This window comes from Uloborus diversus, chromosome 9 (genome assembly GCF_026930045.1).
Source record: "Uloborus diversus isolate 005 chromosome 9, Udiv.v.3.1, whole genome shotgun sequence".
Taxonomy (NCBI): Eukaryota; Metazoa; Arthropoda; class Arachnida; order Araneae; family Uloboridae; genus Uloborus; species Uloborus diversus.
Window position 1 is genome coordinate 135059730 of NC_072739.1, and position 14944 is coordinate 135074673.

At 31.0% G+C, this 14944-nt stretch overlaps 1 protein-coding gene across 1 annotated transcript in view; it reads right to left on the reverse strand.

Annotated features, from left to right (window-relative positions):
* LOC129229637 (WD repeat-containing protein 75-like) overlaps window positions 1-12657 on the reverse strand; it is a 91084-nt gene extending 78427 nt beyond the window's left edge. Inside the window, exons 1-2 of the mRNA XM_054863991.1 lie at window positions 12463-12657; window positions 2496-2625 (exon numbers count right to left, since the gene is read on the reverse strand). Of these exons, the coding sequence (XP_054719966.1) occupies window positions 2496-2625; window positions 12463-12575 (243 nt within the window). The 5' untranslated portion in view covers window positions 12576-12657. The remainder of the gene's footprint in view (window positions 1-2495; window positions 2626-12462) is intronic.
* Window positions 12658-14944: the final 2287 nt, after the last annotated feature.

Sequence of the window (14944 nt, forward strand, 5' to 3'; positions counted from 1 at the left end):
GTTAATAATTTTACTTTTAGTACTCAATGATGTATGTGAGATAGATTAGCATGCAGTGGATTTCATACATGGGTAGGAATTCTTTTTTAAAATCGAAATATCATCTATGATTTTTAAAAAATAACAAATTTTTAAAGAAGGTAAAAAAAAAATTCTATTTGTTATATTCATACATGAAATGTAGAAACCATGGAAATAAAATATAAGTACCTATACCATTCTTTAATTACTCTCTCTCTCTCTCGCATTTTCAAAATATTAAACATAATATCAAAAGGAAATGTATTTATTGTTACATTACTTAAATTTAAAGTCTTTAAATTAGACAGGGTTCATACACTTGTGGTTGAAAAAAATTCCCTGACTTTTCCAGGTTGTTTTTTAGAAAATTCCTTGTTACTAGCTTCATTCAAAATTTAGTTTAAATAACAATATTTTCGAAAAAAATAGGATTGTTTAAAGTAGCAGTGTGGAAAAACTAAAATTTTACCCTTAGATTTAAAAAAAAAAAAAAATCTTGGAATTATTTTCCTTTTTTTTTTCTTTTTCTCTCATTAACGTTTTGTTCAAAATTATTTTCATTAGTTTACTACTTGTTAAAAACAAAGTACTTTCAACTTATTTTAGCGTTTCTTCGATGCCAGTGTCATGCGTAATGTTAGCATTTTGCTGTAATCATGCAGCAATCTTTTAGCATACGCTTTTGGTTTACATTCTTTTTATTTCGTTATTAGTGTATCATAAAACATATTTAGCCAAATACAAATCTATTTTTCAGTATAAATAAGATTAACTTCTTGCATTGATCGGCATACCATATAATGCATAATAACAAAAATCAACATCCGTTGATCATAGACCAAATCTTTCAGTAATCATCAGTTTTTTTTTCTTTCATGTATTAAAGGATGCTTACATCAAAATTAAATATTTTAATTTTAAAAAATACTTAGTTTTTTGCACATTTTATGTTACTTTCAATAGATTAATTACATTAAGGTAAACATCAAATTCTGTTTTTGGAAATTCATGTCTACTTGCAAATGACCAAATATGGCAACTAAGTAAAAAATTTAAGATAATAAGTTCATTTTTGAATGTGTAGCATAAATGTTGTTATAAATATTTAATAATCCTTAAAAAACTACAATTAGGTAAAAATAGTCAGTGTTTAGTACATAAGCGTCTAAATCAATTATAATTTTAAAAAATGTTCTGAAGATAAAATTTTGCATTTTTCTAGAAAATAATTATGAATGATCCGAAAAAAAAAGGAATATTTTGCGCTGTTTTCAATAGTTTGCATTGCAATAAACATCCAATGCTGTTTTCAGAAACTTAGGCACTTAAAAACTTCCATCTTGGCAATGACCAAATATGGCGGCTACGCAAAAATTAAGAAATAATTTTTTGAATTTGTAGCATGAAAACAATTTAAAAATAGTAAATCTTCATGAAACTAGGATTCAGTTTAAAAGTTTTTAGATAATTTGAGTCCAAGGCAATGAGGAAAAGATTAAGTTTTAAAATTAAAATTTTTCATTTCTCAAGAAAATTATTTTAAATAAAAAAAACAATTTGCGTCATTTTCATTATTTTGCAGTTAGAAAAAACATCCAATTCTGCTTTTTTTTTGGAAACTTAGACATTTAAGCATAGTGTCTACTTCCATCTGTAAATGTTCAAAAATGGCGACTACGTCTCATGGGTAGCTAAAAAGACTTTACGATCTAAAAAACTATTTTCCCCAATCAACCCTCCCATCTTGCTTCTGAAGTTGTAAATTATCTTCTCCCCTGTTGAGTTTGTGCATAATTATTGTTCATCCGAAGAAATTTTTTTCTTGGGAACTATAGAGGGCCAAAAATGGCAAGTTTTCTTGGGTCGCCACTTTTTTATTGCCAGCGTCATTTTGTCTAAAATATTTTACAATCTTTTTCAGGAAACATCGTTAAACACGAAGATTATATCTTATGTTACAAAATTACCAGTGAAAAATTGAAAAAAAAATGAAGGGGCAAAATTGGAAAATTCCCTGACTTTTTTAACTATGCCATTTTTCTTGACAATTCCAGGTTTTCCCGGAGCGTACCAACCCCATTAGAGATTTGTTTTTCTCTCTCTCAGAATTATGTTTAATTCTGTTTTGGGCACTGATGTAAATAGATTATTTTCCTTTGTTTAAAATTTTGGGCATCAATGAGTTGCTCTTTAAAAAAAACACGTGTAGAGTTTGTGTGGTTCCCCCCCCCCCCTTTTCTAAATTAATTTTTTTGAGACGGGGCAATTTCTCTGTCAAAACGTTTTGCTATGTTCATTCTTTAATTTTTCTTCTTTTTGTCAAATAACCTTTTTTGCATGAAGAAATATTGTGCCAGTCCATTTTGAGGCTTCCCCCCCAAAAAAAACCTTTAGGCACAATAATTGAAATAGACATCTGTTGATGCGAACAAATGAAAATTTCTTGAGAAAAGAAAAATAACTTTGCCTCTTACCTGCAAAGGATTATTCTTATTCTGTCTAATGGCAATCACCTGCGACCTGTGATGGGTCACTGTATGAACACATTCTCCACTCAAAATATTGAAAATCTTAATATCACAACCATTAGATACAATTACAGATCTGAAAATAATGCAGATATAGTTAGTTAAATGGTCAAACCACTCATAACAAATATTATACTATTATACATATCACATGCAATACAGTAAACTCCCGACTATACAGCCTAATGTGGCAGAAAGTCAGATCAGATAATAAGAAATTAATATCTCTCAGCCAGAGTTCTATGGATATTTACTCATTTTAGTAAAATGTGAAGGGGTGGTAAGTCTGGCAAAGCCCAGTTCTAAAGTCGTGCAGCATACTATTATGAGTGAACTGGAAAAAAATTTTGGTATCAAAATAATAATGAGAAAAAAATTTTAAATTCTTAATTGAAAACAAAAAAAATCAAGATATTTTGCCATTATAGGTTGTTATGGCAGGACATTTTTAAGCTTGGCAAGTATTTTTCAGTTCATTTATTGTTATAATATTTGGTCAAAGAAACATATCAACTACTTATATGACGATATCATACATTATTTTGTTTCTACTTCCTTCCCTCTCTCTTCTTACGATTCTTGCTTATGATATTTCCAGGCTAGGGAGTAATTAAAAATGAATATGTATAACAAACAGCATTATTTATAAAATGTTCTTAAATTAAAAAAATAGGTGCTTTTATGGCCATTTCCTGAAAATAATAAGATTGTTTCTGGGGGAAAGAATTTTTAAACAAAACAAGCCTTGAAACGAGAGTTCCACTAAAATGAAGAATAAGCCAAATTAAATTAAGCTATTAAACGTAAAACTAGCTCGTGCTAAGGATTTCGAATTGTTCGCAAGTAAATTAGCCAAATTTTTAAAGGGTTAGCCAAATTTCAAAAGTTTTAGTCAAAGACTAAGTTTTACTCATTTTAATGTATTTTTGTCTGCAGAAATATTTAATCAGAGAGTGAAGTATAACTTAATTTTTGACAATTTTTTGAGGATAAGGACATGGGTATATCCAGGAATTTTTGTCCCGTTTTTACGAATTTTGTGAGAAAATAAATGCAAATTAAGTACAGTTTTTCCACAAATCATACGTAATTTTTCAAAGGAAAAACAACTTAAAGTGATATTTATCATTCTTTAATAAATTTGAGAGTAGAAATAAAAGCTTTTAATAAAGTAAAGACTGCATTTCTATCTTACTCCTATGTTTCAGACATCAAACATAATGAAACAAACACGCCATTCTACAAGGCATTCGCCAACAATTTCTACTCCGTAGCCACGCTGCGCACTCGATAACCAATCAGCGAGAGGCAAACGTCATCCTTCCACCGATCCGATGGACAGTAACGTTCCGATCCGATGCTAACGACCATGTACGCACCTCATTCTGCTTGGCGGATAAAACAACTTTCAGTGATTGCTAATCTGGGAGTTTTGTGAAAGGTTTGTTTTTAGGGATTGAAATTTTGTGAAGGGTCTGTTTTTAGGGGTCCGAATTTTGTGAACAGACCTAATTTTTATCTAGATTGACACCTGAAGGGAGTTTTTTTTTCTTCTGTGTATATTTTAGAGAATTTTCTGTTCGCCAATAAATTCGCCAAATTCGAATTTTTTTTCTCCGAATTTATGATTTTATCGCATTTGGCATATTGGCAAATGCTTAACGCGGTCCCTGCAGCTAAAAACAAGTAATCAAATAGCATAAAAAGTCCAAGTAAAAGTAAAAGGAGCCTCGGAAGCGCAGCTGGGAAGTATATAATTCTAATAATGCAGAAGTGGTGGGTTCGATATGCATGTTATCTGCAATCTCAAGACTTTGGATCTCAAAAGAAGAAAAAAATTTATGTTTGTAATGCCACCTCCATGTAAAATCAAAACTCATCCGCATAAAACAAAATAAAGGTGTTGAATCTTAAATGGGGTGTAATCAAATCCGTGTAAAATGAGGATTAAGAAACAAACTTTAAATATTCGATTAACAGCCTCATACATATAATAGCTGATGATCGAGTAACGCGCCTGTTTCAACAATGAAACTTGCACCACGTCATGATAATTTGATAATGTGTTTCGGCATTGTTTGACATGCAGGGAAAGGCTTTATTGTGACAGGACTGAACTCCATCAGGTAACTTAACTGTTTTACTAAGGAAAGACTGTGTCATTTCAGGGGGATGAAAAAACGAAAAAGCAGTCAACTATGAACACTATCTACTGAAGTTTAGGGTTCATCCACTGAAATCAGGGTTAAAATTTCAATTATCAAAATATCACCAAGCAGGCAATTGCTTCGGGAAAATATAGAAGAAGAGAAGCAATTTTCACCTGTCATACCCTGACAGGCAATTTTCTAGTAATAAAATAGTTAGTCAAATATATTAAGTCATAGGTGTGCATTAAAATGTAAAATAGAGCAATCATGATGATAACTAGATACAAACAAAAATTTAAAATCTTATGAGCTATGAAATATTTTAGGCACCAGACAAATTATTTCTCAGAGTTCGGGAAAATCAAGTTTAGTTGGCTCCTCTTGTTTAAGGAGGAAAATCAGGAAGAAATCGAAGACTGGCGACTAAGTCGAGCCAATACGCTTTTTTTGAACATAAATATTATAAAGAGGAGGAAAATGAAATGTAACTTGCATTCTTAGTCAAAAAGTCTGATTTTAATTCTTTTGCACAAAAATGGTTCACTTTCGCGATAGAGATTTTCCTAAAAGGCTTGGTTTTGCTGTTACAATTTTTGTTTCTTGTTGCTTTTACTGCCAATTAATATCAATGAAATTTTTTGCTATAGTCACAATACATAATTAAAAATTAGCATTGATTCGCAACTATCAAGAAAATTTTTAAGTCTTTATTTCTCAGCCAGATCATGTAAAATGTAAATATTTACTTCTTTAGCATTTGAACTAAAATTGGGAAAATATTCACTTCACATTTTCAGAAATTCTGCCCCACATATAAGTCAATTCCCCACCTTTTAACCTCATTTTTTGCACTAAATTTCTTGACACAAGTATGTATAGTAAGTGTTATTTTTCTATATTTGCCAAGGTAGTAGAAAGTAAACAAGTCACCATGCCAAAAATGCATAAGTACCAAACTCAAAATTTAACATTTTAAAAAATTACTTTTTTTTTTTGGTTAATAACTTAGAGTAAAAAACTTTTTATGTTTAAATACCTTAATACTTTAATTTTGTAAACAGAAATTAGTTCTCTTACGACATCATCAATTTGAGCAAGATATACTCTTCAGTCAACTTTGGAATTTCTCACTACCTCTCAGTTAAAGACTGATCTAATTTTCTTTGTTTTATAAGGTTCGGAGTTACATTACATTAATAGGTAGGTGGTTTCATTAATAAAATTATTCAGTAGGAAATAAAATAATTTCAATCAGAGAATGTGAGAATTAAAATAAATCCTTTCATAATAATTTAAAGGTTAAAAAATGTATGTGCTGCTAAGTCTAACTTTTAAAAAGTTGATATATAATAACAATCTAAGTGGGGCAGGTTGGGACACTTTCTCACATTGTTCCACCAGTGTACAGTTCAGAAAAAACCTATTTCACTGTACTTAATAAATCTGATGAGTTTAAATGAACTAAAATTGAGAAAACGGCTACTATTGTATAAAATGGATTTTTCATTTTCGGGAAAGTTTTAAAATATTAAAATAACAAAAATAGTGAGATCTAGAAAAGGAAATAGGAAGCTCCCTGCTGTTGATGTGTCTACTCTTAAAACAGCAGCAGAAAATGTTCTAAGTAATAAGATTTCAATTATTTAAGATGACAATTATTCATTTGGTGGTGTTTCAAAGTGCCCACCTAGTGGGGCAGGTTAGGACATTGTTATGACTTTTTAATTTTTTTTATGAAAATTTGATTTGATGAAATAATGGAGTAAAATTAATTTTTATTGAAGAAAAAGTGTCTAAATTGCATGTTCAGCTAAGTTTGGTGAAAATTGGTTTCAAAATAAAAATTTCTAAAAAAAAAATTATCTAGACCTTCCCCTAATTATATAATAACAAAGCCAATAATTTTAAAAGTAAAAATCAAGAAATCCTTACTCTAAAAAGTAAAATTGGCAAAAGGGCTGTTAATATGACATCAATTTTCCTCAAATTTGACCCCCCACCCCCCACCCCCTGTCAGTGTTACACTTCATCTTACCGCCTCACAGTGCAGTATTTGACTGAAAATCCTGGCCAAAACAAGTTTGAAATTTTCACTCTTCTGAAGACGACACCCTTGTGTGCGTTTGTGCGCTGTACGGCGAAGCTATCCCACTTATAGACACGAAACTTGGTATACAAGTTGTCTGAAAGGTCTGATGTTACAATTTGGAACTCAATTTTTTAAATTTGAATTAGAAAATGAAATATTTAATATTTTATCCACAGTTTAGACTTTTGCATGTTTACGACCGTAAAAACGATCCAAGTAAACGTAGAAAAAACCCAACGCATCACTAGAGAGGAAAAATAATTTTCTTCAAGATTATGGTTTGTTTAAAGTTCTAACGTAATTAACCGAATTTCTAAGAATTTACAAAGGGAGGTCACTTTTTCGACTTTTTTCAATTATTCAATCAATGTAAACTAAAATTCTTGCATCCAATATTCTAATAATGTTATGGCTCTGAAACTTTTTAAGGAAATAATATAAATACCTTACCTTCATTTATAGCGAAAACCGTGAAGTTATGTTTTTTCACTGATTTATAATGAATTTTTTTCAATGAGTTGAAATAAAAATTTTCAATAATTTTCACTCAATCTGAAATAGATGCCACGGTTGGCTCTTTGCCAATAATGCTTAGACAAGTGATAAGTAAACATGTTCAATGCGAATGGCTGTTTCCCTTTGAGAAGATATGTAATTAAGTGCACTGTTCGAGGGGGAAAAAAAGCAAAAAGCGGTTAAAAAATCCTAGTATTCTGTACAAAACACTGATTTGAAACCAAAAAAATAATCAATTTCATTTTTTTCGTTTGGTTTCAATCATTAAAACCCTGAGTTAATAATCATGCACAAAAAGAATTAAAGTCAAGGGTTTTGGGGTTACAAAGAACCTTTTTTCTATTGAAAAAATAAATAAATAAATAAATGAACTAGGATGTTATAACTGTAAAAACACTCAAAAATGGATATTCAAAAGCTCTTTGTTTGTATATATTGTACTCGTACCTTGGGTCGATCCTTAGTTTTACATCGCGTGATGTGTCCCGCTAAAAATTGTACGAACAAAAACTTGGAACTAAAATTTTATATAACTTCAATTTCGCAATGAGTAGGTAAAATGTCTTAAATATGGATAGCTCGCTAGCGTGGGAACGTTAGGAGACAATTACAATTGTCTCCTAACGCTAGCAAGTTCGGGGGGGGGGGGGAGGTTCCCCCTTTTGCTACGTATAAGGAAGAAAAGACCCCCCTCCCCTGGCACATTATTTGCAGCAATGATCTGAAAAAATATAAGGTGAATTCCAGCTAACATGAAACCAAGAGGTCAGAAAATCAATTTAAACAAATCCCTAAGAGTTATATATCATTGGAAAGCTTATAACCCCTAGAACAAGAATCCAGTGTTGCTTTTTTCTCATATTATGTTTATTTAGTGGAGGAAGAGATGGTAAAATGTCTATTTTTTGTTTTTTTTAGCAAGTAAAATGATCATTTTTGTACCTTATTAGTAATGCAAATTATGATTCTCAATTTAAATGGAGTAAATTTAATATTGATATAAAAACTATAAAAGTAAAATAAAACCATGTTTGGGCTTGTTTCGAACATAAATAGTCTAATTAGGGGCATAATTACAACATCATGTATTATATGTAACGTCCGTTACATAAAGGTAAATAAATTCTCCTCACATTGTGAAACATTTTTTAAAAAGTTTTGTTTTTAATTATTTTCTTCATTTTTAGGTTGAGGAAACTATAATTCCCAAAATTTATATGATTATAATAAAAACCATGCAGAAACAGGCATGTAACAGATGTTACATAAGTTTGTAACGGACGTTACAACTTGAATGTAACATCCGTTACACATTTTTAAATGCAATTATAAAAATGTATTCAACACATCAGACAATTCATAATGGTTGCCAACATGTAGCCAGGGTTGGACTGGGTCCTGAAAAAGGCACATGCCAGTGGGGGGAGGGGGGGGGGGTATAGACAAGCATTTTTGGGGAGCGAATGGCTAATGACAAATTAACATAAAACGAAATATATATATATATAAGATTTGAGGTACGCCTAATTTTTTAAATCCTGATTAAAGGGGTTGTAATTAGAAGTGTTTCAAGTAAAAAGAATGAAAAAAAAAAGAATTTTTACCAGTATTTTGGTTCTACTCAAATTGTTCACCGATTGATTCATTTGTGGACTCGAACTATTTCTAACAATCAATTTAGATCCTCAATGGTACTTTTTTTCCTTGTAAGAAAATATGCAATATCAAGATGGCATCTCTTTTTACCAGTTTTCGTATCAAATGTGATGAAATAAGCAGAGAGAAAGGTCATTAGAAAGATTAAAATTGTAAATACAGTTTGAAGATAAATAGTGACATACTCAATATTTGATTAAGCGGTTTAATTTTCTTTCATAAATAGGGTACTAAGGGGCTCTAAGCCTTAGCTAAATTTTGAAAAATTTTATTGCTGAAAACAGCTTGCGATGATCTTTGGCAGGGGGAGAGAATTTCGGAGGCTCTTATCCGGAATTTTTTTTAAACTGAAGTCTTTTAAATCATGATAGTTGGCCATATTTGGTAGTGTCAAGGAGACAAATTCGTGATCTCTTCCTCAAGCACTTCTTGATATTGAAACAGTAAAAACAAGATTTTAGACAATTTTAAATATGATGCTATGGAAAGGGAGGTGTGAGAGCTCTCCCCAATCACATCTTTAGAATTGAAGCTCTAAAAACGCAATTGTAGGGACCATCTTTGAGGTAGGAAAAGGACAACGTTTAAAATTCTCTCTCCTTGGAAATGTTTTTACATTGAAATTCCGACCCAATTTTAGACTATTTTTTTGTAATGTTGGTAGTCAATGCTTAAAAACTCTGGTGACAAAGCTTGAATTGTAGTGAAACTTAGTGCCATCCATGAATCTAATCACATTGACTCAAGTTTGAAGGTTAGGAGATTGTTCCGTCCCTTCAAAGATGGAGAAACTCAAAACTACTGACCAGCAGGGACAGATTAAGATGGGGTCATTGTCGCCCTCCCCTCCAAACCTTATGAACTTTGGAATTTTTTTCGGAAAGGAAAAAAATATGTTTAAAAAAATGACGAAAACTAAAAAAACAAATAGTGATTCTTATCAGATGTGTTTTACTTTAAATAAATTTAACTCCTAGTCAGGGCAGAATTATTTCCTTTCCCTTGAAACAGAAAAATTTATCTTTATTTTTAAAATGTTCAGACATTTTTCATGATATCAATTTAGAGGCTCGTTCAACTCAACTTCTGACCGGATGTAGTAACTCGGGCCATGCATAGGGGGTAGATCAATGGTTCAGATTGTGCCATTGATTTTTTTGGGGGGGAGGGTATTAATCTATTTTTGGTTTGGGCTCTCTTAGGAGGATTGACACCAATGAGAATTGAGCTAATTTGAGAATGCTGCTCCCCCAAATGATCCGGCTAAATCCGCCACTGTCTGCTAATCAGCGGAAACATTTATATTATAAGAATTATAATAACAGTTGTTTTGAATGGTGAGATATATCCTGACCAAGTCCAAGAAATAATTGAGGGTACAAACCGGTAACTTTTCTACACTGGTCTGAAAAGAGCAGAAAAAAAACAGATGCAGAATGGTACAAGGTAAATCAAGTTTTCCGGAAAAATCAGCGCTCCAGTGAAGCTAGTTTCAGCTCAAGAGTTATTTTCATTTAATGTGAATAAAATGCAAATATGTTTTTGAATTCATGAAATGTTAACATTCTTTTTAGTGAAGTAAATGTCACAAAAACATTGTGGGCAAAAATGTTTGTCGAAGGTATTTTTTTTAATATCATAATTAGGTTATAGGTTTAACTTTTTACAATTATTGTATGAAATGATTGACTATGACTGTGTGATTTTATTATATGGTCTATAAGAAGTTAAGATATCACCTTTCAACTATTAATTTATCATTCAGTACATGCATACAACTTGTCCATGTCATACAGTGTAACATCCGTTACAGCCCGTAACGTCCGTTACAGAGATTTTAAAAATTTTTATCACAAAAGAGAATAACTGAATTTTAATACCAAGGTTCTGATAAATTAGAGGCATGTTTTGTGATGTTAAATCAAAAAGATTTGAACAAATTTACATAATAGATTCACAGACTTTTTAATCTGATCATGCCATAGCACAAATGATGTTCCACTTTATGTAACGTCCGTTACAGTTAAATATTATTTATTTTTTGCAGCTTAAATACAAAAATAAATTTTGAAACTTGGTCAAAGTAATCTTCAGTCTTGATTTTATCAAGAAAAAATAACTTGCTCCTATTTGGAAGCATTTATATGCATCTCATAATCTTTTTATAATTGATTTTGTGTGTGAATGTAACGTCCATTACAATGGAATTCACCATAAATATTTATTTATTTTATCTAAAATCTATCTCAATTTTAAGGAAGAGCAAATTTTCTTAGCGAGATCACAAAATAATTTAATTTATTAACTCATTAATGTACCGTACATGAGAAAATTAACATAACTGAATGCAAACACATGTTTTAGGGGTGCAATGAATCTCTTTAGCGATGCCTAAAGGTAAGCGTTTCGAAATTAATTGGATGATTCTCTTTCCACAACTTACATCTTTACACATTGATGAAGCGGTTTCTCGTAACCTTGAAAGTCGTGTCTGAAATTTTATTGTTGTTTGTGCGCTCAGATATGTCGATCTTTTCATTCAGTAGTATTTATGATAACTTTTTTACAAATTTATTAAATCTTTGTAGGTAATTTCAGTTTGAAATCATGACTTGTCATAAAAAGATCGGATTATGCACTTTTTTTAAAAAAAATTATTTAAAAGAAGGGCAGTTGTAGGCGGAAGATTTTTTTGCTGAAATTAGCACTAGACTTTGCCAAATACAATGCAACTTTCAAAACAGCCCGACCAAGTCCGACACCCATTTAAAAAGATTTCTCTAGTTATAAATTAAGGTGAAAGCCATTAAAAATCTCACGTATCAAGTTTTCTTTATTATTTTTTTCACGGAAAGAAAATAAAAATATTTACTTTGATTTATAATTAGCACTAAGCCCTGACATTTCTTTATACCGTAATATTGGTTTGGTTCAATTCCATTCATTTAGAAAGTCACAAAAAAAACTACATTGAAACGTAATAATTAAGCTGAAACGTAACAAAAAAGCGAAAATTCTTATAGAAATCTCATCTTTCACCGAGGCTATGAGCAATTGTATGTGACTCAAGTTACCAAAACAGGTGCCGATCGATGCACCAGTTAGACAACTATCATGGAATAAATTTTCATAAAAATCGGGTAAATTTTTAATTTTGGCAATGATTTTCAGTCAAATACTCCACTGTGCGCCTGCTCATCAATGTTAGGAAGCCCTCCTCTCTCCTTAAAGCGTGACATCAATTGTGGACAACCTCACATCAGTGAATAAACAAAATTGCAAGTATTCTTTTAGCTGTTAATAAGATTGCATTTTGAAAAGTATTGTTAAGAAAATGGGGAAAACAGAAAAAAAAAACAATCAACAAAACATTTCAAAAAATCCAGTCTAAGAGGAAGAAAGACCCAAAAACAGTCAAAACGTGTTCAGGATAAATGTAAATCAAAATATAACATTCAGTTTTGAGACTGACACTTTTCTTCAAAAAAATTGTAATGCTTACGCTGAATCGTGAGTAAACAAGGATTTTGAGTTAATAATGCTGGCACCAACTTTTAGTTTAACTTTTAACTCACAAGGCTCTTTCTCATCCTGATCCAGCGTGTTTACAGCCATTTTTTAATTACTAACTTTCATTTCAAGATTGTTATTTATATTTATTAAATAACGTTGCTGCGAATTGTTTACCATGCGTCTATGCGTGCAATGTGTTTCTTGAGCAGTTGCAGTTAACACTAATCCCCGATACGACTGACATCCCATGGTTGCGTTCGACGAACCTCACCGGTAGCGCCGTTTAGTTAATCACGTGACAGCTAATGATCGCGTGCTACAATCCACCAATCAACAGCTTAAAATGATAACCGGTGAGGTAACCGATAGATGATAGAACGCTGCAGTTTGTAACGGTTACCTACCGGTCGACCGAGGAGCCGGATACTAGCTTACGGCCGGATTCAAATGCAACACTACACAATCGCAATCGACGAGATTTGCAATCGCAGGTACTTGGAGCGATTAACTGATGTCAACCAATGAGAGAATTAGGTTTAAGCTCCCTGGGTTTGAGATGGTTAAAATCGTGATGCAATATTTGTTTAGATGTTGAATTCATGTGATCGCTCGCTTAATGGATATATTCCGTGCTATTTTTTTTTTCAACTTTCAGCTCTACAGTTAGAAAAGAAAGCAAACTTAATAAAAAATGTTGCCGTTTAAGAAATGCTTTATATGTTCCACATGCATTTGTTTTGAATAAAACGAATGATGTTTAAAGGAAAATTACGATTTGATAGTCATCCGATGAGAATGAATCTGATGAGGATCAAAGATTTTCAAATAATTTTCTCACAACGACAATTGAATAATACAGGGTGGCGACAGATCAGGGAAAATTCAGGGAACTTTATTAATCAGGGAAAAAATCAGGGAGATATCAGGGAATTTTGAAAAAATAACAAAAAATCAGGAAAAATTGATTTTATGAAGAAAAAAAAAATTTTTTTTTTTTTGCTTTACAAAATTAAATACTCTAATTCCCTACGCATTTTCCCCAATTATCTGTTCAAAAAAAGTAAAATTAATAAGGTACGATTATACACTGCCGCATATTTGTGCATCTTTTTTCCTTAACGTCAAAGTATTGAATCTTACTTATTAAACACAGGATGAATTTATTAAGATTGCTTCTGTGTCTGTTAGGTTGTTTATTTTACCTAACTTGAAATTTCCTTTTACGCTTTCAATGCTACGTAAACTAAACAACCATACATGCAAAGAGGAAGCCTTCATTAATGCCTTAGCTCCGTTGCCTTTATATTCCATTGTCTCGAAGTAATTAAGTACTGTAATCACGATTTCAAGAAGAAATCCTTGGTTTTTGAATTACTACTATAAAAGCTTAAAAGTTATTAATTCTTTGGGTTTTTAATTTAACTGCTAAATTAGAACTTTCAATTGAAAAAACTTTGTTTTTGGCCGTTATACTATTTGTTGTCACCGCAGAATATAAAGGTTTTCTTTTCTTCAGACTTAAGTAATTTTTAAATTATATTACCAAGTTGTATTCTTTTATATATTTTGATTTCAACTAATTGCTTTTTTTCCCCCCTTGCATTCAAAGTTGTTTGTTACAAAAGCAATCTAAGATTTTTTTTTTCGTTACATACTGAAATCATTTGAAATAGAGTTAACTTGTGAACTTAAGTAAATATTTTTATTTTTTTATTGTTAAAATGCTGTATTCATTCATTAAAACCTATATTCTTGATTAGAGCTCCTTATGAAGCTCCTTATGAATGAATGTCGAATGGTTTCATCTGTTTTGCATAAATATGTCAATTAGTTAGATAAGAATAATTACATTACTTCTATTCTTTCACTATTACTTGTTATTCTTGCAACAATTATTATACTGTTTGAAAACTTAGTTCAAAATAATTTCAATTACTTTTTAGTTCTATCATAAATACACATATGTTTTTAAGAGTAGTTTTAATAGTTTCTTAAATTTCTTATGCTAAGTGGTTTCTGGAAGTAAAGTTTTTTTTTTTTTTAAATTTTCTATAATCTTTCCATGTATAAAAACTTAATATACTGTTTTGTTGGTTTTTCTTTCCTTCCAAAAAAAATTGTCTTGTTTTTTTAACCATTTTATTAAAAAATACATCTTTAGTTCAACAACTTTACACAACTTAAAATGTTTAAAATACTGCATTTAATACAAACATACAATGGATTTCAAGTAGAGCAAAGAAAGAAAACCATTATCAATGGTAACGTAAATCAGGGAAATTTGGTGAACTTAATCAGGGAAAAGTCAGGGAACTTTTTTTCACAGTTCCTGTCGCCACCCTGTAATACTTAGAGAATTTTGAATTTAAACTGCCTATTGTAATATCTGTTTGATTTGAACATGTTTGTTTCCCTACGTTGAATACATCACAAGTAGTAAGTAAAAATATGTTTACTTATGAAGCAAAATG